Raw genomic sequence first — 25101 nt, forward strand, 5'->3', positions numbered from 1 at the left:
TTATAGCTATTTTTTTTTACTTGCTCTTTATACTTTCAAAAATAATTTTATGAAATTCTTTTATTAATAAAAATGTGCAAGTGTGGTGTACTTTCAGGGATTAAGTATGTTGGTCCAGATGGCTTCTCAAGAGGAAGGGGGGGGGGGGGTGAATTGAGAATTAAAAACTTTAGTAGAAATAGCTTATAAAAATTATTCAAAAGCTAATGCAAATACGATTGAAGCTAAACTGGAAATAAACAGATAAGCAGTAAACGAAGAACACTGAATTTTTATAGTGGTTCTGCAACTGCATACATCCACTCCCCAAGAAACATCTCTTGGGATTTCCACTTTTCCAGTTTCTTTTACGGGCAAGAAACAACAGCCTTGAAATACAGAACTAAACACTACCCATTCTAGTCTGATTTCTCAACCACTGGTTTTACCAAGATCCAGAAAACTTAAACCCAGTAAACTTATTACCTAGGTGTTTACAAAATCTTTAACCAAAAACTGATTATGCAAAATAACTCGTTGAATACAAATCAACCTATTAAGTAAACAGAGTTAAGTAAAGCATTAAATAATGAAACTCAGATTTAAAACCGAAGAGTAAAAAAAACATCTTTTAGCAAAACATTAAAACCACCATTGAAAAGTTTAAAAAGAATGTTTACTCAGAAATCTTGCTTGAAGAGAAAGGTGAGAAGATGGTCTATTTATAGAAAATTTTTTTTTCTAAAATGCCCTCAGATATTTACAAAGATTCCTTTAACAGATTTGCCACCTATCCATTTTCTAGAAGCAACAGGAAAGAGAAAATGATTACTTGTGAAAAACCGTTGCAAATGAAATCAAATGAATGTTTTTATTCTTTGTGTGTGCATGTGACTTGAAAAGGACATTTTGATGATGTCACAATCTTTAAAACCGTTTTGATCAAAAGAAGAATCAAAAACATTTTCTAGAGCTTCAGAATTTTAATTACTTTATTTAGCCCATTTACCTTTACAGATAAATCTATAAACTCTTGAGGCCCATTGTGCTTAAAGAACCAGACTTGTTCATACTTTGTTCTTTCTTGATCTTTGACTATTCTTCTGCTTTCAGGATTAGCTTGAACCTAATTCTGCATTTACTCAAAATCCACTGAATACCCAACATTAGCCTCACTTATTTAAAGTTTATGTTATATCAAAAATAGGGGTAACCTTTAGCCAACAAAGTAAATCTGTTTTTAAAAATACTAGAATTAAGTAAAGAAATAAAAGGAATATACAAAACTGTTTTTAAAAATACAGGTTCAAAGAAAGAAATAAAAATGCATAAAGACGAAGTAAATAAAAAATAATGAATATATTAACTTTAAGATAGGTTAAATCTTTTTTAAAATTAAAAGAAATCAAACAATTTTTCTATAAAAAAAATAGATAAACGGTATATTGTTTGCATAAAATAATTTAAAATGATTATTAAACGACAATATAATTTGATATTAATTTTTAAATAAAAAACAAATGAAATGCCATCCGATCCCACTCTCTTCAAATAAAATTTATAGCTTCGCCATTGCGAATTGATGTAAATTTATTTTCTAAATATCGGCTAAACCCTAATTTAAACTCCAATATAATTTTCCAAAAAAAATCCTCACAAGTAGTATCCCTTACAATTCTTCCAAGACAAAAAACAAAACGTATCCAACAAAAGAACCCAAAAACACCATTAATTTAAACCAAACTCATCATCTCCTTCATCATGATATTATCATTAGTTCGATCAAATCCAAAGAATGATTATATTTTAAATTTGGGAGAATGATATTGAATTCATAAACCAGAAAAAATTAAACCATACCTGCCAAAAAAGAAGCATAAACATGTGCTAAGCAATGAGTTTTGGGGTGATTTTCAAGAGCACGCTTTGGATTGAATCAAGGAGACAGGACCACTGACTAGACTTAAGAGAATGTCTCATTACATTGGTTAGCGAACAATTAAAAAAAACATCATCAAAATCCCCAAGAAAAATGAGCTTTAAGTACATTGGATACATTAAACAAAAGATGGAGTATAAAATTAAAAAAGTGCTAATCACTTTCTAGCCCTTGATCTTAATCATAGGTGTCATAATTGCTATGCCTTAAAAGGCAGTAGTAAATTAAAACCCTAAACTTATTTCCATCCCAATTTTTACTAGTTTTCCACTACTGTAATTTTTACTTAATTACTGTAGTGGAAGAAGCAAAAAGGGTAGAGGAAATAGAAACTTCACAGAACAAATCTTGGGAGGTGGGTGTCATCATGATGGTGATAATTAGGATATCTATCATTAGTGAAAGTTTTTTAACTATGGATCAGAGGAATTGTAATGATGAAAGTAAAAAAGGATCTTGGATTAGCTTTTTCTACTTGTTTTTCTAGGCTAGAAAATGGCCTTTTTGGATTCTTAATCATTTGAGAGATGGGAAAATAATGATAAGGGTCATGATTAAGGGTCCCATTATTAGGGTTTTTCCTGAGTTAAAATTAATTACAATTACTGAAATATAGATTTTTACATAATGATTACCAACATTTCATTTATTATATTTCAATAACCGAACTTTCATTTTAAAAACGAGAGATTATTACAGAAATTCAAGTCAATCATTGCTTACATAACGTCGGATAACTGTGTTGTTACCATCGTCCCGTAAGCAATTATTGCCTTATTGGCTTGAACTTTTGTAATAACCTTCTATTTTTGTGAAAATGAAAATTCGATTACCAAATTATAACAAATTAAATATAGTAAGCGTTCGGTAAAAAGCCTAAAGTTCAGTAATTGTAAAAATATTTAACTCGGATTTTTCGGTGTGTTTATTTTTTGGTTTAGGTTTTCAAGTTTGAGGGTGGTGAATATGACTAGGGTTTGGAAGTAGAGATGAAAAGTGAGCTTGTTGCATGGAAAGAAAAGGGTTGTGATTGAAAGGTAAAGAAGAGAAAGCAAAATTAGTAATTGGTGGTGGAGAATTCACTTCATGTTTGTGGCCAATATTTTCTAGTGCCTTCACTTGTGACCTTAAAAACTTCAGATAATTTGCAGCCTCATCCAGCATTGAAGCAGTATCCATCTTACTCCCACCTGGGACCAGCTTCTGCAAAACCCTAATTCTCTCACTTATCCTCTCTCTTCTTTGTCTAGCTGCCACAGTTTGTGGATCACTTGATATTCTCACATTTTTCCTCTTCTGCTTCTCAATTATCTCCAACCCTAAATTCACCGGCCGAAACGCTGCTGCTCTATATATCATCTCCTTCATTTGTGCTATAGCTTCTGGATCCGGCTCCTCTATTGATGAAGATACTGATGAATTACTTGGTTGCTGAAAATTTATGTTTGATGAACTCGGTTTCTTGTAGTTTTCTGATCTGAGTCGCTTCGTTGGCTTCGATTGATTCTCCGAAATCAGCCTAAACCCGCCTTGTGTCGTGGAAGAATCAAAATAACTCACTTTGAGCTCAGTTTGATCATTGCTTCTCTTTGAAGAACATCTTTTATCCGAAAAGTTACTTTGAGAGACATTTTCTTTGTTTCTTGCATTGGAAGTAACGTTTTCTGATTCTCCGGATGAAGCTGCGCTACTATTAGCACCGAAATTCCATAAGTTTCTACAATCAGAAAAGATCATTGAAATCCCGTCGTCTTCCACTGATGTGTCGGTGTTGCTATTCGATGCTGAGAGCAAACAATCGATAGATCGATCGAGAGAGGCGTAAGGTTTTTCGAGTAGAGGAGGAGAGAATAATTCTTGAGGTGAAGAATCTATCCAAGGCGTTACCGGTCTTGATTTTGTAAGTATATTTGTATTGTCAACTAATCTTGATGTCTGCAATTAATAATAGATTCAAAGTTTAGAGACGATCAATATTTATGGCAGGAAAAAGCTATCCGGATAGAATCTATCCGGATAGAGAGACCTATTTTAGTTCTTTTCAACTATATATGAAGGATATTTAAATAATTTCATTTAAAAGTAAAAACTAAAAGACACTTGGTAATCTTCAGTAAAAAAATAAATATTTTGAATTTAAATAGATAAAATAAGATACATGTAAATTCAAACACATAATAAACTCATCCATAGCAATCACATAATAACTAAAAATTAGTTAGAAGTAAATAATTAAATGTTTATTAATTAATTTCACATTTGTGTAAACACTGCTGTGTTCATTTGCCATTGATAGAACGAATAGTCCTATCTTCTGGTTTGGTTCCCGGTTCATGTCCATGAACCGGCTGTCAAACAATATTCCCAAAACAATAAATTGTAAGGATGCAAGTTTAATTTATAAAATTACACATATATATATTTTTCATTAAATAAAGTCCAATGATAAAAATATTAAAAAAATATATGATAAATTATTATTTAAGAATTATCTTTCAGAATATAAAATTTATTTTTTAGAAAATCGTGTGTGTTATAATAAATTAAAATACAAAAAGGAGGTTTAGACGAATTTAACCGCCTAATCTATGAAAAAAAATCACATATAAGCTTATTTAATTAATTATAATAATAGATTAACCAAAATTTAATATTGATTCGGTATATCAAATTCATGTGATTTTGATTATTATAACTTTAGACAAAAATTATACTATGATAATTAGGTTAATATATATATACACATTCATAATTATTACTCTCTCCGTCCTAAATTAAAAAAATATAATTTAGTTAGTGACCTAACTATTTTATCTATTTTTCATTTTTATTATGTTATAAATTTTTTATATGTATGAGTAGCGTGTTAATAATTTTGTTTCACACAAAAATTTGTTAAATAAGTTGTGTAGTCCAATTTTGTATCTATTAATATCAAATATATATTCATTTTATATTTGAAATATAAAACAATTAATTCAGTTGGGATAATTATATATTTGTTGGAGGTAAATAAATCTTCTAATCTTTAACTTATCAAAACTGGAAGATGGTTTATAATTTGAAACGTCAAAAATCAATTCGACGCGGATGAAATATATGGTGATAAATATAACTTAGTTTAAAGCAGTTTTTAAAAATTCAAATTGGTGTTGCCACTAGCTCTTGGTTCAACTGGTTTCATCGTCGGAACCAATTGAATAAATATTTTTAAATAATAAAAAACCATACTTGGTTTATGGTCTAATCACTGCTTGAACAAGTTTACTCACTAGTAAAACCATCGGTCAATTTGAGTTATCCAGTTTAATATGATCTAGCCCAGTTCTCTATGGACCAGATAGCTGATTTCAGTTTGAACTTATATTTCTTAAAAACAATTATGCAAATTTTAATTTATTTATTTTTATGAGGCGAAGTATGTACAGAAATTTGTAATATTTAGTATCAAACTATATTATTTTACATTTGAAAAATTGAATTAATTAATTAATTCAATTGTTAGGGGTAAAGAAGTCTTTAATCCTCAAATTAATTACAAAAACTAAAAGATGTCTTATAATTTAAGACGATACAAATAATAAGATGACACACCAATTCCAAATAAAAGGAGTAAAAATGATTTAGTTTAAAATCAAGATTTTGAAAACTGAATGGTGTGACCACGAGTTTCCCATACAACTAGTTCAATCACCGGTTGAACTAATTGAGTAATTTTCTTTAAAATAGACTCAGTTCATGGCCCAATCGTCGACTAAATAGATTCAGTCACCGGTTCAACCACATGTCAATTCAGTTTGTCCAATTCAATATGGTCCAATCTGGTTAGACCGGATTTGCAGTTTTTTTATATTAGCTGAGTCGGACACTTGACCGGTTCTCATTTCAACTGGTAAACAAGCCGGTTCAATTCTTTAATAATTAGTTTAAAGTTGAATTTTTCCTTCAGTTCTCTTAATTGAACCAAACCGAGCTAAAAATTTAATTGCTATAGTTATGGATATTAGATAAAAATATTTTTTAAATTATAAAAATTTAAAATTCACAAAATTAGAAGAAAGATTAAATAGTTTATAATTCACTTAACCTCATCAGATAGTATTTATACTTTTATGTATTTTTTTTAAAGTGACTATCAATTTCGAAAAGTATATTATACTGGTGAGCAATTTTCGATGACAAGGCAAAACAATCTTGAAGGCTTTTAGTGTTTTTATAGAGCAAATTATGTTGAGGTTCTTGAGTTATATCATAATTAATAGTTTAATATTTCTTATTTTAAAAGTTTACTTAACAGTCTCTCAATTTTAATTCCGTTAATTAAGAGGTCTTTCCGTTAATTTGAGGGACTAAATCATTTAACCGAACTAAAACTGAGGTATCAAATCGTTTAAAAGTGAGGTAACAAATCGTTTAATAATATTAAAAGTGAGGGATCAAACTGTTGGCGAAATTAAAGGTGAGATATTAAATTTTTTGAAAATAAATGTCGAAATTAACAGAGGGTTCTAATATTTAAAGGAATTAAACTGAAGGATCATTAAATAAACTTTTGAAATAAGAGATATTAAACTGCTAATATTATATGATCTCTAGTTGAATCCTAGATTAATTTTTTGAGTTTATAATTTTGTTGAACAACTACAAAAGACATATTCGATACACAACACCGGTTTCTGTTTGGCTGATGTTGAAATGGCTAAAAGAAATCAAGGATTATGTTTAATTGGTTCAGTATAATTATTTTGAATTGTCTATGTTACAACGTTTATATTCTTAAATTTTTTACTCTAAAGAACTATTACTGCAAATTTAATTTTTATGTGCAGTCTAATTAAAAAACTAACAAAATTTGATTTTATTGCAAGTGGTGGAACATGAGTTTTTAACAAACTCTGCAAACCTTAAATGCCTGTGTTCATCATGCCTTGTGAATTTTCCATGTTGAAGATTATTTTTATTAGAATCTTCTTCAACTGGTTTTAGAGTAAATTAAGAACGATAAACTTTAGAACATAGATTAGTATAATTGAAGTTGCACAAAATCTTAAAAAGTTTTTTTACAGTTGATTTTTGTTAAGAAATGTATAATTACTATTAAAAATATAAAGTAATTTTATATAGAAATAATTAGAACTTAATTTTAAAAATAGTTAGAGTAAAGTTAAAAGTTTGTTAGAGAAAAGATAAGTTGTAAAAAAATATAAATTACTAAAAGTTAATATCAAAGTGAAAAATATTTAAAAATCAATGGTGGTAAAAAGGTTAATATAGTAATTAATTTTTAATTGAATAATTAAATTAAGAAAAAAAAATTTCTATCCGGATAGATTCTATCCGGATAGCATCACCCAAAGAATTAATAAAATTTCAAGAAAACTGTTAAATATTTTTACTTACTCTATGATCAGAATCCGAATTCAGTTGCGATGTTCGAGCTTGATCTTGAATTTGATTGAAGATATCTTGAGTAAGATCCAAATTCTTTCCACTATAAAGATAAGAATTTGAATTTAAGGTTTCTTGATTTTCTTGATTGCTCCACAAGGTAATTGGTGAATGTTGTAGATTGCTCCATAAACTTGATGTGTTTGTGAGTATTTGTGAATCATCCCATCCCAAACTCTCCATTATTAAATCTTTAGGCCTAAATCAAGAATCTAATCAATATACAAGAACCAAGAATCAAGAAAATCAAGAAACTAATTTATAGAAGAATCAAGAATCAAGAAAATAACAAATATAGAAGAATCAAGAATCAAGAAAAGCTCATGAAAAATATATATGGCCTAGAGAATAAAGAATTTTGTTATATATAAATGTGTGCCAAATCTCAAGATAAACGAAATAATAACAAATGGGTGTTTATATATATATATTTATGGCTCAACAAACTTTGAGTAATATATATATTTAAGTACACAGCAATTAATTTCAGATCCAGCCAATTTAGAATGCCAGAGAAGCCAATAGACTGAAATTACTTCCTGCAAATTCCTCTTTTTTTTTTAATATAACTGCAAATAATAGAGCCAATATACTGAAATTACTTGCTGCAAATTCCTTTATTTTTTGTTAATAAAACTGCAAATAATGGAGCCAAAGCCTGGAACAAACCTCAGCTTTATGTTCTATCTTTCTGTACAATCTGGTACTGGCTCTAACCACCTCTCTTTAATTTCTCTGAATTATGCAAACTGTGATCACCAACAAAACAGCCATTTCTAACGTCAGATTTAGCAACTAAAATCTGTCATCACCCTAATACAGACAAAAAAACCTCCAAGAAAATTCAAAAACTTTAACTAATATACAGATTCAAGAACATATATAAATATAATATCAAGAAATCATATGTAGATGAAGAAAAAACTCTGCTCTACCTTGAAATGGAAATAATTTAAGCTGGCTGAGATATATGGATGACAAAATATTGAAACAGTGTAATATGGTTGTTAATGGGGTATGTGTTTATATAGATAGAAAGAACATAAAGTTAAATATTAAAATATTTCTTAAAAATAGAGTTAATACAGTACTTTGAACATGTTAAATATGAGAAAATAATAGGACCCAAATTAATTAATTAATAGTACTTTATAATATAGTTGAATGGAGGGGTGTTGAAAAGATAAGGCTTTTTGGTCAGTTTGGTGGGGATTTAAAGAGTGTATTTTTTGCAGATGGGAAGCATGAGATTTCAAACTATACTATATAATTATTTATTTATATATGATAAGCTGAGTATTAATTAACTGATATTTATTATTTTAATTTAATTTTATTGTTGTTTTAAAAGCTCTGACTGATCCATGCGCACTGTGAAGTTTCAGTAAAAATGGAGCAGTACAACTACTGATTGTCTAACACTAATTGTATAGTGAGACAGAGTTGAGAGAATTAATGAGCATCTTTTTGACAGTGCCACTTTCTTCAAGCTTTTTAAGTTAATCATAGATTTAATCATCACCAAATAAAACATTTTAATTACTGTTTTCACTTTCTACTACAATTACTTTTCACTTTCTGTAATTATTATATGCATGTATAAATAACTAGTGGTGCTTCATAATTAGGCCATAATTATGTTTGGATCTTCTTTTGGTAGTACTAGTAACTTTTATTTTCTTTCTTTAATTGAGCTTATCAAGAAATTTTAATCTTTTTCTACTCATTTGCACATTTTGAAGAAATTGTTTGAGATTTGGATAATTAAGAGGAAGTGTGTACGCATATATTCCAATGCCATTATTAAATCTACTACATATCTTTATTCTTAAAAATTAAACATATGGTCAGTTTCGAGTTTGAGTTCGAGTTTTCTTCTTCTGAACCAAATTAAAAATATTAATATAGCATGTCTCAATTGAAAAACAAACAGAGAATAGTCATGTTTCTAAATTTGTGATTGAATATTAAATAAACCATTTTTTCAGCCATTTTAATTCATTAAGAATAATGCTCTTTATTTTTAGGTAAACTAAGGATAAAATTTTATAATGAACCGGATTTATTTTTAATTTACTTAAAATTAGAATATATTGTTCTTAATTTATCAAAATATATGAGAGCGAATTATCTGATTACAAATTATAAATTTAAAAATCGAGATGACCCCGTTACTTAAAAAATGTATAAAAATGAGAGTATAATTTGCAATTTTGATAAAAAAAATGTAAAAATCTGAAAAGGTTAATTCCTAGGATTGTCATTTTGAACAAAAAAAAACTAGAAGTGGGAAGCTAAGGACATAAAAGATGTTGGCAGGCAGCAAAAGCATAGAGTCAGAGGAAGATAGAGATAATTTTGTCCCTCTTCCTTCAGTTTTCAACTACAAACAAATCATTCACTACGGTCCTGCTTATAAGATACCCGCCTTGATAACTGTTGGATCAAGTGAATATGCAGGATCGGACGGTTGTAAACTCGTGCAGACGGTGCGTGAGTGCATAGAGAGTTAATACCCTAGCTAATATGTCTGAGTGGTGAGTGGAAGCCACATGGCACCCATAATAACACAGCTCAGTGAATGGAGACCCAAAGCATTATATTCACAATCAATGGTTTTATCACATTTTCAAGTACCAATTCTATTCTATTTTACAGTTTTCAGATAGATGGAAATAGAATATCCTTTCAAATCAAATTGCAGAATCAGACTTTCATTTTTTTATGCGGGCCAAATTTTGAGTCGTAATTTTCATGTTCGGCTATTTTTTTTTTGATGAATTTAAATTTTATAAAAAGCCAAAAGAAATGGCAAAAAAACACTTAACTACACCAAGCTTTCGCACAAGAAGAGGCAAACTAGTAACAGTAAACAACAATGGTGTAAGTACGGTTCCAAAAAACGCAACTAACACTTGGGGAGGCGGTTATACACGAGAAGAACCGTCCTTACTTCTGTAATTTCATTGCAATGCAACATCACTATCTTTAAATTTTCTCCGGTTAATGATGGTCCATCAACCCTCCTCGACCCCCTTGATCCGCACCTGGCCATTGAACACGATATGAGACATTCCTCTTTTTTATTCTTCTTTTGACTTTACTATGGTAAGAATCGGACTGTACACATAAAGTTATCCTTATTTAAATCTGTTCGGTTCCTTTCTATAATATAAAAAAATAGGACAAATAGGGTTATGAGTAGCTAGATGGACACTGGATAATATACGAGCCCCTAGAAAATGCTATCAACTCTTGAACTACCGGACTGGACAAGACTTTTCCAAAATTTTGTCTATTTACATATTTATTTCCATCAACATAAGATAATTATTTCTTTTGGTGCATTTTTGCTTATGTAAACGACGAAAATATAATATTAATATCATAATTTAAAAAAGCAATCGAATTATATGTTTTGTTTTAAATTTAATACGATTTAAATGACATGCATGATACAATTTAAAAGGTATAAATTTTCAAAAAAGAAATATATTACTTTTTTTTATCATCTACGTAAAGAGTATTAAACTTAATAAGTTATCTCTCATTATTGAGAAAATAGATATTTAATTATTTAAATGATTTAATAAGCATAAAAAGTTAACTCGCTAAATAAATATAATGAGATATATAAGAAAATGTGTAGTTAAAAAATATCCCAGTATATAGGATCCTGCACATTCTCAGCTGCAGGCACATGAAGGAAAATGATAGAGCATATATACATTTGCAAAACCAAGTTTTGGTATATGCACAAAGTAAATATTCTAATTTTGTTTTTTACATTAGACTGGATTTATTTTAACCGAAGATAACTGATTTTTATAAGTCTCATTTAATTTTATATAAAGATTAAAACAAAATTATTCTGATGTTTTTTTTTTACTTTGGAGTTTTCAATATAATTTAGTTGAGTTCAGAAAAAAATCAATTTAAAATTACTTTAAAGTTGAAAATAAAACTTTTAATATGACATTCTAAAATAAAAAAATAAAACATTTAAAATGAGATGAAAATAATGTTTTTATTAAAGAGTAAATTGGAGTGATGTATAAGATAATTAAAAGTATATTTAAATGTCTTAAAGGTCTGCTTTAATATAGAAAAGTTATTTAAACTAAAAATATCCGCATTAATTGTAATAAAAAAATGATGCTTGAATTAAATGTTTTTTTTGTTATAATAATATTTAATACTAAATTAAATGATAGGTTTAAAAGTATTTATTCTAACTAAAAATAGATTTATGATGCATACTTGTTTAAAAATATTTATTAAACTACTACATACTAAATTCAAAAGTAATTTTTTTCCGTAGAGAAATTAAATCTTATTTTGAGATATTATAGTTGTTTCACCTTATTTGAAAATGAACATTTTAAAAATATATTATTTTAGATCTTTCAATTATATATTTACTTGATTTAGTTTACACAATTTAACCGGATGAGATTTTGGTCATCAAATTGTTTCTTTGTCATACTATGATTGATAATTTGATAGTATCATAAGTCATTGTTTGACTTTAACTTGTCAATAAAATGGCACTCGTCTAATAAATAAAACTAAATTTTTAGAGGCACATTTTTTTATCATATATATGCATGGTTACTCGGATTAGCAGGATTAAACGTTAGTATTATAAAGTTAAATGTATATTTTTAAAGCAATCGAAACAATTAGTTGCAGAAATTCGGATCGAACCCGTGATTTCGAGATACAATAAAAACGGCTTGGCCATCGCATCCTTTCTTCAACTAATAAATCGATTAATTAATGTGCCCTTATTTTACTAAACTCAGCATGTAATATGTTGATGGATTTTCACTTGCTGTTGAAACCTGCAAATAGATTACTAGTTGAAACCTGCAAATAGATTACTAGTCTGAAGTAAATGGTTCCATAAGCACTCTATTATTTAAATTAGCCTTTAAATCGATTGATAATTTTAAAATTTAATTGTAACAATATTTGGATGATAATGTGCACACCTTATATTCTTTATATTCAAGTATAATTTCAAAATTATATCAAAATATGGTTGCTGCTGAATTTTTTTAGTACCCTTTTAAATGCATATTGATTAATCAAGGAGTTATTTTATAATTCTTTGAAAATGTGAATCAAATCTTAATGACTATATGATTCTTTATACATCATCTTGATTTAGTGATTTAAAGAATTAATTAAAGTAGCTAAATATACTACTTCTATTAAATTCAAAACTCACCAACAATCTTGTTTTCCAATTTTTGCTTAATGATTAAAAAAAGTATATTCAACAAAAAAAGTCAATATCCAAGCCTAACACCTTACTTCAAAATCTAGAGGACTCTATATCTGTATCATGTTCACAAATTGACATTTTAGCATTACATAAAATTTAAAACTATATTCTAAAAGATAAAATTAATTTTCAATATTAGTTTGGAACAAAATATGTTGAAAAAATGAACTGATCTAATTCATCAACCATCACATCTGAATCGTTCATCAGTATGACTTCAGACCCACATATTATTTGATTAAAATACTAGAAAAATATAAAAATAAAATAAAAAATGGAAAATAATGGTCCCACTCTTTGATGTAGCCCATTCGGATTCTAAAACTTCGCCCTGATTAATTCAAATCCGACCCGCGTCGCGCCGCTATCATGGTGGTTGAGATTTCTATATTCTAAAGCTCAAACCCGAGATTTTATTGAAACAATAACATGCCGTTTACCACTCGAACAAATCATGTTGGTGTGGTCCATTTTATTATTACTACGGGTGAGCAAGAACCGAACCAAATCGAAAAATTGAACCAAACCGAACTTCGTTGTTTTTTTTGGTTTGGTTCGGTTTCTACTTTAGTTAAAGTTGGTGTTCGGTTTGGTTTGGGTGTTTTGAAAACCGAACTGACTGAAAAACCGAACTAACCGAACTTTAATCTAAAATATATATATATATTTTTAAAAATAATATACATATATACTTATATTTATACATTTTTTATCTTTATATCTTAATTATTGTTCATATATGAGTTTATAATTGTTATTTAAAAATATATAAAAATTTATTAGACTTTAATTATTTAATATTTCAATTAATTTTAATATAATTTTTTTTTTAAAATGAAATATAGTGAAATTCGGTTTTAACCGAACCGAACCGTACCAAATCGAAATTTTCAGTTCGTTTGGTTTTTTCACCTCCAAACTAAAAGTTTGGTTCGGTTCAATTTGGAAATTTTTTAAACCGAAAATATCAAAAAAAATTCAACCGAACCGACCGATACTCACCCCTAATTATTACAAAGAAAATGTCAAAATCGAAATTAATGCCCAATTTGGTATCTTGTTCCCGCGTTATTTCTGCTAATATAACCGTTTATTAGCTGTCAGCTCAACTCAAAGCCGAGCTATATTTTTCAGTTAAGAAGCGGTGACGTTCGTGTGCGGTGGTCCCCACGGTTTCCCACCCTCTCGAGCTTGTATTATTGTTACTCGCCCACACGTGAATTCAACACACTTATTCACACGTGGCGTCGTATTAGTGGGCGGTTACCTGTATAGATAGCCGTCTCCCACATGGGGGAAATCAAGAACGGTGGTAAGAGATGGGACCATTTTGATAATTTTGTTGAGCTCTTTGATTTAATTTTGAACCATTATTACTGTATTTGGAGTATATGTATTGATTTTAAACAATGTCCCTATCATATTTTGATCATTTGATGTATATTTTTCTTCATCGTCAAATTTTTATTGAATCATTTTTTAGATTATGACTTTTTTTGTCTATTATGAATATTTACATATAACTCAGTTAATATCTCAAATATTTTTAGTTTGTAAATTAATTTTAAATTTTAACCTTTTTAAAATTGTGATTTAATTTGAAATTTACACTTATATATAACAATTTTTTCATTCATTTTCTGTAACAAAAATTATAAAAATAAAGGGTTGTTATAACCTTACATTTATAACATGGAATCATATAAGTCAAACTTAATCTATATTGATAATTTAATCCAAAATATAGTCAAATTTAATCTATTTCTATGCTGATTTTAAAATGTTTATATTAATTTTAATATATTTGTGTTAAATATTTTCAAGGTGCATGTGAGTTGTCATGCGTTATTCTAACTTAAATGGTTCAAAATGTATTCATATATTTAATTATATAAATTTTGCCTCTCGCACGATATCTATCCAAATCGTATAAAATTCAAGATATTATCATAACCTAAATGGTTCAAAACACCAAGTTGAGATCTATTATAACATTTCATATATCAATGTACCAAAAATAAATATTTATATTAAATATCTTCAACGGTTGTTTTTCACACACTCTAATAATATATAAATTGGAATAATCAAAGTTGTATTGAAGAGTTATAAATTACATTATTAAAATAAAATAAACTTAATATATATGAGATTGTCCTATAAATTCAAAAATCAAGATGACTCTTTATTTAAAATTAAAATGTAGTCCACTTCTTTTTCGAATTTTGTTTCTCTTTTGGGGTTATCATGTAGCTTCTTTTGACCCTCCTTCACCATTCTTATGGAGATAGTATAGAGGGTTCATAGCTACTCCTCTTACTATAAGACGCTTACCTAATCAACATTTCGATATATGATTGGCACTTACAAGAAAAATTATATGTAACGGATGATTTTAAAATTTATAATAAAGAATAATCACATAAACAAAACAACCCATGATTTACTAAGAAGGTAAAGGAAATGGATGAAAATAGAAAAAAAAAGGAAGAGATAAAAGAAGGTGGTCCAAAGGGGGCATGGAACCAAAAGAGGTCGGCTAAAATGGATCAGCCCAACCCCACTTCTATTACTCTCTTCCCTAACCCCAACTTTCTTTTAATTCCTCTTTGTTCAGTTCATAGAATCTGCCTCTAAACTCCATGTCGGCCAAAAGTCAAGATAATGAGACCTATGTCATTATTCTGACCACCACCAAACTGCCACCAATTCAGCGGCCGGGAAAGGGCATTTATGACAACTCCAAGTTTGGGTTGATATTTATCTTAATTTTTATCCCTTTTCCACCAAATTCATTTGATTATTCGTAACCAAAACAATTTCATTCTTTTGTTTAAATATGACTGATAAGTTAATAACAAGGTTGTAACGCCTAATGAGGGCGAATCAACCTCACCAAAATAGAGTATTGCTAAGTCAAATAATGAACTGGCATAACCGAGATAAGATGCGGATAATCTAGAAGTCAGAACACGCGAACAACTTGGAGCTCATTATTCATCAAAAGAACTTGGAGCTCATTGCTCGTCGATAACTCGGAACCTGTAGGCCGCATATATTCTCTTGTCAACTCATTCGAGAAACCAAATGCACGAGCTCATACAAGAAAGCTGGCGACGTTATCATAACTCGGAGAGCATGCGTGCGTAACAAATTAGAAGAGATCACATAAAATCTTATGACACACATGAATGTTTCGCGCGTCGCGTGCATCTGCCGCACCAACTAGGACAACAAAAAGGTGGGACCAGAGAGAGAAGAAAAGAAGGTTTGCAAAAGTCGGCCGATATAAACTATCTTATGTACAAATCTTGAAGTACTCTTGTTTTCACACTTAGACAATATTTTTTTCTCTTTTCTCTTCTTTTCCTCATTAAACTGACTTGAACTTCAGAGCTAACAGCTGGTGAAACTCCATTGGCGTTTCTTCTGACCTCTGTCTGATATGTATCCTCGAGTGGATTAAGGACAACTCAGACGTGATTTACAATGACGAACATCTATAATGTGATCCTTCAGCTCAATGCCGGAATTAGAATTTAATAGTCTAGTCAAAATTTATCTAACTATTTAATGTATTTTTTATTTTCTTAATAGTTCTGAATTTATTAACTTTCATATTGTCTTAATTTCACAATAAATTATATCTCCTCTCTTCAAAATAATCCAAAAGAATATGAAAACTTCTGAAAATTTTAATGACAGCCAACACGAAAATCTATCACAGACTTAAGGTGATTCTGTCTTGTTTGAACTTACTCATTAAGATCAACTAACTCATATTTAACAGTTTTAATCAATTTAAGGCTAATAATTTATATTTTTAGGTTAATCAGATACATTTATTTTATTTTTAACCCTAAATTGGATCATCATGGTCTCTTAATTCGTCCACTCCATACAATTTGAGAATTAATAGAGAATATTATTTCTAATTGATTAATACATTTAAGTACGAGTTAATTAATTTTTATTCATTAATTTAAGGACTGTAATTACCCTTTGCTTATTATCGCAATAAAATGATTCTGGTGAGAAATAGATAGAAATAGAAGGAGTTGTGTGAAAATGACCTTAAAATTGATTATGATGCATGAAAGTGATATATTTGGCAAGATACAATGAAAGGGCCAATAGCCCAAAGGATGAGGATAACAAAAGGGGCCTTATCCTTGCTTTCAAACGAAGGGTCACTGTCCTTAACAATTTCTAGAACTGCCTCTTATAATTCTCCAAGCTCGCTCGCTCGCTCGCTGCCCCAGGGTACCCATTCCCATGTGTGTAGGACACTTGGTCCACTTCATTTCATGTCTACTTGTCTACATCTTTTCATTTTATTTATTGTTATTTTCAATTCTAAACCTTATTCTATGATTCTTGCACAAAGAACATTAATCACTTGCATGGTAATTAAATTTGATGATCAATTGGAGATAAAAATTTAGCAATTTTGTGACAAAACTATACCTGTTTATGAACTGTTTAGACAGATTCGAGCCGAACTCGATCGGAAAATATCCTTTTTATCCTAATTCTATTGGACTTAATCTTTTACATGTAGATTTTATTTTGATACGAATCCAATTCGAAGTTAAAAATATAACCTATAAATTTAAACATAAAAACGGACTTAATAAATATTTAGTCTCAAACTATCTTAATGAGAAATAAATAAAAGTGGGTACACGGCTCATACAAGATATATGCACTGCAAATATGTGTACCCTAAATGTCCATAAACTATTCATAAATGTTAAATTGTAAATTATCTGTAATTTTTTTTAGAATAACTTAGTTCTCTATGTCGCTATTTGCGCGTCACTTATTATGCCAATTTTGATGATGCGGTGTTTCAACTGAAGTCATATATATGATTGTCTAAAATTTAAATTTTTTCTTCGCGATATGATATGAAAATTTTAGATGTTCAGATACGATTCCAATTGGCACGCCACATTATTAATTGACAGAAATGACGCATGAATAATGATATAGTTTTAAATTATAGGATAATATCGATGGAAAAAATAGTTTAAGGTGAATTGGTGCAAATTACTAAGGGTGAGCACAGTTCGGGGGTATACGGGGATTGACAAATCTTCAGAACCAAACCAAAAGTCGGGGATATTAAAAATTGGATCTCCGGATCCGTACCAATAATCGGCTCGGTTCGGTTAAGAGATTTTATTTTTCGGTACGGTTCGGTACGGGAATTCGGTCCTAATAGTTCGGTACGGTTCGGTACTGATATCTCTAGAACCACATATATTGTTTTATTTAAAATGTGATCTCTATATATTATAATATATTATTTTGACATTTAAAATTAATTAGCTATTTTCATTCATTTTTGTTATATTTTCAACTATCAAAAATAAATAGTCATCAATAAAATAAAAAGGCACAACATATATATTATCGTTCGATTTTATATTAATTTTTTGTTTATTTGATAAGGGTACTTTTATCTATTCCAAGTCTAAAAATTTATCATTTTTGTTAAAACTATATAATTTGGTCAATGATATAAAATAATAAATATATGTTATTAATATCAATTTATAAAAAACACTTTTAATAATTATTAAAAATTTGACAAATTCATATAATTTTCATTGAAATATATAAGTAATTTTGTTTTTATGTAAATTAATAATTTATATATATATAGACTAATATTTTTAATATATATTATTTAATTTTATAAAACAATTTTAATGTTTAATAATTCAAAATTAATACGAATATAATAATCAAATGAAAAATAGAATAATATATATATATATATATATATATATATATATATATATATATATAATTTTGGTTCTTTGGGTATAAGTTCGGTACTTTGGTTCGGTACAGTTCGGTTCGGTTCTCGGTACGGTTATTTATAAAAGATCCAGAACCGTACCAATAAAATTTTCGGTATGGTTCGGTTCGGGGAAAGTCAATGGTCAACGGATATTTTTCGGTCCTGGATATTTTCGGTTCGGTTTTGGAGATATCCAGGATCCGTGTTCACCCCTACAAATTACCCTCCATAATATAGAGAGTGTTTCTTCACTATAAGGCCCACTGGATACACGTCCAAACTCAGTCCACAATTGATCCAGCCCATCGGGTCTGAGTTCTGTTACTAAACGAAGTTGGGCTTCATTTCTTGCTATATAAACTGAAATCCAAGACATAACAAAAAAACCCTAGCTGTGCAATTACAGAGCTATCCTAAGCACCATAATCTAAGCTGTAAGAACATCTGAATACCTTAAAATTACCGAAGAAGACGGCTTACAGATAGTACATCCGTATGACCGGATTGTACTAAAATGAGTGGATCGTACCGTACCAACGACCTTCTGTACTTTCTTCATCTCTCTATAATTTTGCTTCATTTCCTACACTACCGCCTTCTACTATTACACCACGTGCTCCCATTACAGTTTAGTTCGTTAGTTTAGGACACAAAGCCATGCATAATCTTTGTTTCCTAATTTTAATATGTCACGCGCTTTCTAAGACACGTCTGGTCTTTATTTGTTTATTTAGCTACGTGTCTTTTTATAATTGGTTGACATGTATGTATTCTCTTGAAGTGAGAGTGGTTTTAGGAGAGGAAGATTTAAGGTGAGATCTCTTAACGAACTTTTAGTTAAGGATTGGGCAGATCTTTTTGTCAAAGAATACCAAACAAAACATCAAATTATGGTTTGAAAAAGACTTAAATAGCAATTTGCCCCCTCAACTTATAAGCAATGGGCAATTAACACACAAATTAACTTTGTGGGCAATTTAGTCATGAACTTATTATGGGCAATTTGTCTCCTAAACTTGTAAGTTATTTGTCCCTCAATTGGCAATTTACCCATCAAAGTTTAAGCTATTTTTTAAAAATGGGACTAATTGCCCATAATATGCAAGTTCATGACTAATTTGCTCACAAAGTTAATTTATGTGTTAATTGCCCATTGGTTACAAGTTGAGAGGGCAAATTGCTACTTAAGTCGTTTGAAAAATTAGGAAAAACTATACAAATAGTGTTCTAACTTTTTTAGATATGCTATTTGAGTGCTTGAGTATTATTATTACTAATTAACATTTTAATCTTTTAAGGATATATTTCAATGACTATTTTTGTTTGCCAAACTACTAAGAAAATTTAAAATTAATTTCGATTTCTTATATGGTTTGCCATCTAAACCCAATGGTTGTTTAATTTTCTTTACCATATTATAATTTTAATTAATTAGAATCTGATATTATAGAAATAATCTTTTTTTAAAAAGACTCAATTTACTATACGTTATATATAGATTGAGCTAATCACTTTAAAACACATCATTAAAATAATAGTATTAATGTAATTTTGTTTGCTAAAATTACTGTCCGTTTAATAATGTATTTTAAAGCGATTGTTTCGGTTCAAAGATGACGTGGTGGACTGGTGATATTTTGTTAATTTACATAAACAAACTCATTACTTATTAATTTACTTAAACAAGTACCTTATTTTTCTTAATTTAGTTAAACAAGTACCTAATCTCAATGCTGAATAAGTAATAGTTTTTGGATGAGATCCCTTACTCTGTGTAATTTCAAGGCGACCCTCTTCTGTAGCCGAAATCTAACATTTTTGCCATATTTAATCCATTTATTAATTTAATTCAATCTTCACTTTAAAACCTTTCTCATTTCTCTTCTTTGACTGTCTGTTTTCTTTTCCCTTTCAATTCTCTTCTATTTCTTTTGTACATTCTCAGTATAATGTCATGTTTTCTTGTGATTTCCACCTGAATTTCAGCTTCATTTTATTCAATTTTGAAGTGGGTTGATTGTGAATTCAATAAAAGTTTGAATATTTCTCAAAAAAAAAAAAGGTTTGAATTAGTATCAATTGCAAAGATTTGATTTTTCAGGTGGGTAACCTGAAAAGTTTGTGTTTTTGTCACTTACTGTAAAAAAGACTGTAAAAATTTGCCATCTGGGTAGGCTTTAATTTTGGTTCTTGATCATTGAATTAGTTAAATTTAAGTTGGTTCATATACAATTAATTTGTGAGAAAGCTGCTATTTTTTATCTGTTGAAAGGAACTTAAGTAGGCCAATTGGATAGGGATTAATTTATTTTATAGTGAATTTTGCATCAAAAAGGACTCATTTGGATTAAAGAGTAATATTTTGGGGTAAATAAAGAAAAAAAATGGTGAGAGGGGCAAAAGATGAGGACAAATTGATGAGTCCTATGTTTCCTAGGCTTCATGTTAAGGATACAGATAGAGGAGGGGCAAGAGCTCCTTCAAGAAATAAAATGGCTCTATGTGAACAACTCACTCAAAGGGTTAGCTCTGGTTCAATGTCTTCAAGCCATGTAAGTTTTCTAATGCTTTGATAACTCTAGGGATTTTGATTAATTAGGATATAAGTAGCACGGACACTTTGTTAAATCAACGTTTTCTGTTTCGGAAACTGTCCGAAACTTGGTGTTTTGGATATGAAATTTCATTTTTAACATAGAAAACCTTAAAATAACATAATTTCGTCATATGTCCATGTCCAAGTGTCCCGTTTTCCCGTTTCCGTGTCTGTGATGCATAATTAGGACTTAAGAATGTTATCTTTACCGGACAATTCATGGTCAAGGTATGATCTTGGCTCTTTAAGCAATGCACTTAATGAGTTTGTCCTTCTGCTTAAATTATGTTATTTATTTAATCATATATGAAATGGAAGTTCTTTGGTAACTTTCTGAATACTTATGGGATAGGAATATGAACTTTTTTACCTGAAAATTCATGGGGAAGACATTGCCCTAGATCTTTAATCAATGAGTTTCCTCGTTTTTTCCGTTGTTGACGAGTTCCATTACAGGCGATCTCTAATAAAACCGTGACGACTGTAGGAATACTTCCTTGATTTATTGTAGGAAAAGCCATAGGAATTCAAAGTTTACCCGGCAGAAACATGATCTCTGCTCTCTGGAAATAATGCACCTATTGTATTGTATTTATTGCATCATGGCATTTTGCAGGATCTTGGATAAAGTAGTGATCCGTTTAGTCCCTTAATTTACTATAAACAGGAAAACTTGGTTTGGTATGGGAAGCACAATTATCACCCGTGTTTCCTTTTTATGATCTCTTGATAAAAGCTTGCCAAATTCATTTACTGTTTTGCATATTTCCCGACTCGGGTTGTGAGTGGTTTTGCACATTGTTCTTCTTGCTGTTGAATGACTAGTGATTTATATTCACAGGTTGGAGGCTATGAAAGAAGTGTTTTTAATTCCTCTGCTCCTTCAAATTCTGATAAATCCTTTTCTCATTCCTCTGGCGGATACAAGCTAAGCAGTAAGAGGACAAGCCAAGAGCGTAGGTCGATGAATTGTACTGATGGTCAAAGTTTGCACACTAGGCAGATTCTCTCATCAAGTGCGGAATGTAATTTATTTCAGTCGCACAATTTCTCCAACTCTAAAAAATTCGCTCGGAAAGAGACAAGTGATTGTACTAACAGCAGTAAATACACTAAAGATTCAGTAAATAGACCGTTTTGGAACTTGAGCTTTTCGATGCATTTTCAAAATGTTTCTCATAAGCAGAAGAAAGGAACCGGCAGCACGGATCTAAGCCCCCGAGAGTCCATCAGGAACCAAAATGAAGAGCATATAAAAATCTCCGAGGTTTGTCATGATCCCAGGGAAAGATCTGCTCCAGTCCCATTGATTCAGGATAAAGCTTCTGCCGACATGTCTTGTAGTCTAAGAACTGAGTCATTGAAGAGACCACATCCATCGTCATATCAGGAATATAGAAGCAGTTTGTTGGATGTCGTAAAAAGCTTACATGGTACAAATGCATGTGTAGATCAAGACTGTATCGCAATGCAGGATAAAATAGTTCGTAAAAATCAACTTTCGGTGGAATCTGCTGAGGGCATAGATAAGGAAAATGCTTCCGAGGGAAGAAGTGAGTCAAATTTAAGGTCTTCCCTTGTAGATGATAATAGAAGCTGTAATATGATTGAGAATGTTAGTGAAAACCTTGAAGACAAACGGAATGAGTCTTTGCAAGTGGGTGACAATAAAAGAGACGAGGATCCCTCCAAAACTTCCGTTGCGTACTCATTATCTGGTTCGGATATTTCTCCTGGCGATGTAGTTAGAATAATCGGTGAGAAACAATTTTGCAAAACCAGAGCAGCGATAGTCAAGTAAGTATCGAAATTTGTGGAATTTGTATTCTTTCTAAATAAGAATCCTTTATTTATTGTAGTTATTAATTGATCATTCCGTGCTCTTTGAATTACTGGTAGTTATCTATAGGGAATTCTTTTTGCCATCTATGTTTGCACTGATTTTATTTTAGTTACTCGTAAAAAAGTAAATGTCGATTTTGTTTTAAGCCCCTGCGCGTGTACATCTGCTTATATGTTTTAGTAATTTGGTAAGAACAAGACCGGGAACCATATACATCTTAATCCTTTGACATTGTTGGTTTTTGACCCGACTTCTTTTGCCGTTGGTTTCAGTCAGCAAAGAGCATTCACAATCCAATTGTATGAGTTACACCGTCTCATTAAGGTACAGCAGTTGATTGCTGCATCACCAGAACTACTGCTTGATCATAGGATATATCTGGGAAAATCTTCGTTAAAAACATCTCAGGCTAAAAGGGTTCCGATGGATAACGCTGTCGAACAACCACCCATAATTTTTAGACAAAAAGATAGCTCTCAGAAACCATATGCTAGTACTGAATTTGCAGACGAAAATGCAGTTTCGAAACTTCCTCTTCCTTCTGTTGATAGTGAAGCCGGTAAAGGACTTCATACTCAACAGTCAAGTTATGAGTCTCATTCCGGAGGTGCATTGCCAGCTGCTGTTGCTGCCAACGTCGAAACATCTAAATGGTGTTTCCCGCCGCCAGGAAATCAGTGGTTAGTTCCAGTCATGTCCCCATCTGAGGGTCTTGTTTACAAACCTTACACAGGACCGTGCCCTCCAGCTGCAGGATTCTTGGCACCGGTTTTTGGCAATTGTTCTCCAATAAGTTTAACTGGAGCTGGTGAGGACTTCATGAATGCAGCTTATGGAGTCCCGGCTTCTCATCAGCAAGAATTTGGAATCATCGCCAGCAACCCTTCTATAGATCGAACGTATTTTCCACCATATGGCACGCCAGTCATGACTCCCTCGTTCTCGGGCTCTGCAGTAAAGCAGGTGAGCCCATTCCTAGGATCCCATTCAGAGGATGATCGTTTATTATCAGTTGGAGACTTCAACTTTAGATTCCCACAGAAAAGCTCGCGTAACACGCCATCAAGTCCAATGACTCGAGTGATGTTATGCAATGTTGAGAAGTTCCAAGCATTGAAGGAAAGCGAGCTTCCAGGAAGTACTGTAAGTAGTCCCAGTGCGCTCCCTCTTTTTCCTATGGAACCTACAGTTCAGGAATCGGATCAATGTAGTCAAACTCATGAGCGACGAACACACGTGATTAAGGTTATTCCTCACAACCCTAGATCAGCAACAGAATCAGCAGCTCGGATTTTTCAGTCTATACAAGAAGAAAGAAAGCAGTACGACTATATGTGAATTGTATAATCCGCAAAAATGACACGGTTATCGAATGTACTTATGAATCTGTAATTCTCTTATACATATCATCAAAACAATTAAATGCATATTCATTTAATGAAAATACAAGAAATAATGCCTAACTAACCGGTCCCTTAATATGAAATATTTATCATCCCAGAGTAGTGTTGTTACTGCCTCATTATTGATTTTTCAAAGCCATTGTCATATGTATAGGTATGTTAGTTCTTTTTTGAATTTATTGAACTACAATTGAAAAAAGATGGAGAAGTATTTGTTTATATATACAGGTCAACTATTTGTACAACTCAGACTGAGTATATAATTGCAGATTCAAAATAGTTATAGCATATACTGTTTTCAATCCTTATTGAGAGTAATAGCATAAAATTAAGGCCTAATCACTCAAAAACCCCTCACCATTAAACTTTTTTCAGTTCCACCCCGACGTTGAAAATTTATCAATTTTACCCACTTTTGAATTTTCCGTTTTCAATTGTACCCCAATATTTTAATTTTTGTTAATTTTTTTACTTAAATGATGAAATCATTCAATTAATTAAGTCTAAACATGAAATTAAATTCTTTTTTATTCAAAAAAGTACAAATAAGTCCTTTATTTTTAAAAACTAACTGAAAACCATAATCAAATTAACACTAATTTAAATTCTTAATTAATTTAACTAAATTAATTTTTTTTTAAATATACAATCAATATATGCGAGACATGGAGAATGTTTTAAACAAATTTCCAAACGCAAAAGACGTTAATTTAATTTTTCAGGGTACAATTGAAACACAAAAATGCAAAATAGGGTAAAATTGACAAATTTTCAACGTCAGGGTATGATTG

General features: G+C 30.3%; 2 protein-coding genes and 1 long non-coding RNA gene across 3 annotated transcripts; 2 read left to right on the top strand and 1 right to left on the bottom strand.

The window, feature by feature from the left end:
- Positions 1-1771: 1771 nt before the first annotated feature.
- Positions 1772-7549, bottom strand: LOC126680208 (transcription factor bHLH87). The gene is made up of 2 exons (XM_050375268.2): positions 7319-7549; positions 1772-3853 (listed from the first exon to the last, which is right to left on the bottom strand). The coding sequence occupies exons 1-2, from the start codon at positions 7547-7549 to the stop codon at positions 2864-2866; spliced, it is 1221 nt and encodes a 406-aa protein (XP_050231225.1). The 3' UTR covers positions 1772-2863.
- On the top strand, positions 3727-9001 carry LOC130015615 (uncharacterized). Its single transcript, XR_008790868.1, has 2 exons — positions 3727-3818; positions 7330-9001. It is a non-coding gene; the product is annotated as an uncharacterized LOC130015615 (long non-coding RNA).
- An 11196-nt stretch (positions 9002-20197) lies between these two features.
- Positions 20198-24370, top strand: LOC126683429 (ELF3-like protein 2). The gene is made up of 3 exons (XM_050379318.2): positions 20198-21020; positions 21906-22861; positions 23180-24370. Exons 1-3 carry the CDS (start codon positions 20853-20855, stop codon positions 24243-24245), a joined length of 2190 nt encoding a protein of 729 aa, XP_050235275.1. The 5' UTR covers positions 20198-20852; the 3' UTR covers positions 24246-24370.
- Positions 24371-25101: the final 731 nt, after the last annotated feature.

This window comes from Mercurialis annua, linkage group LG5 (genome assembly GCF_937616625.2).
Source record: "Mercurialis annua linkage group LG5, ddMerAnnu1.2, whole genome shotgun sequence".
NCBI lineage: Eukaryota > Viridiplantae > Streptophyta > Magnoliopsida > Malpighiales > Euphorbiaceae > Mercurialis > Mercurialis annua.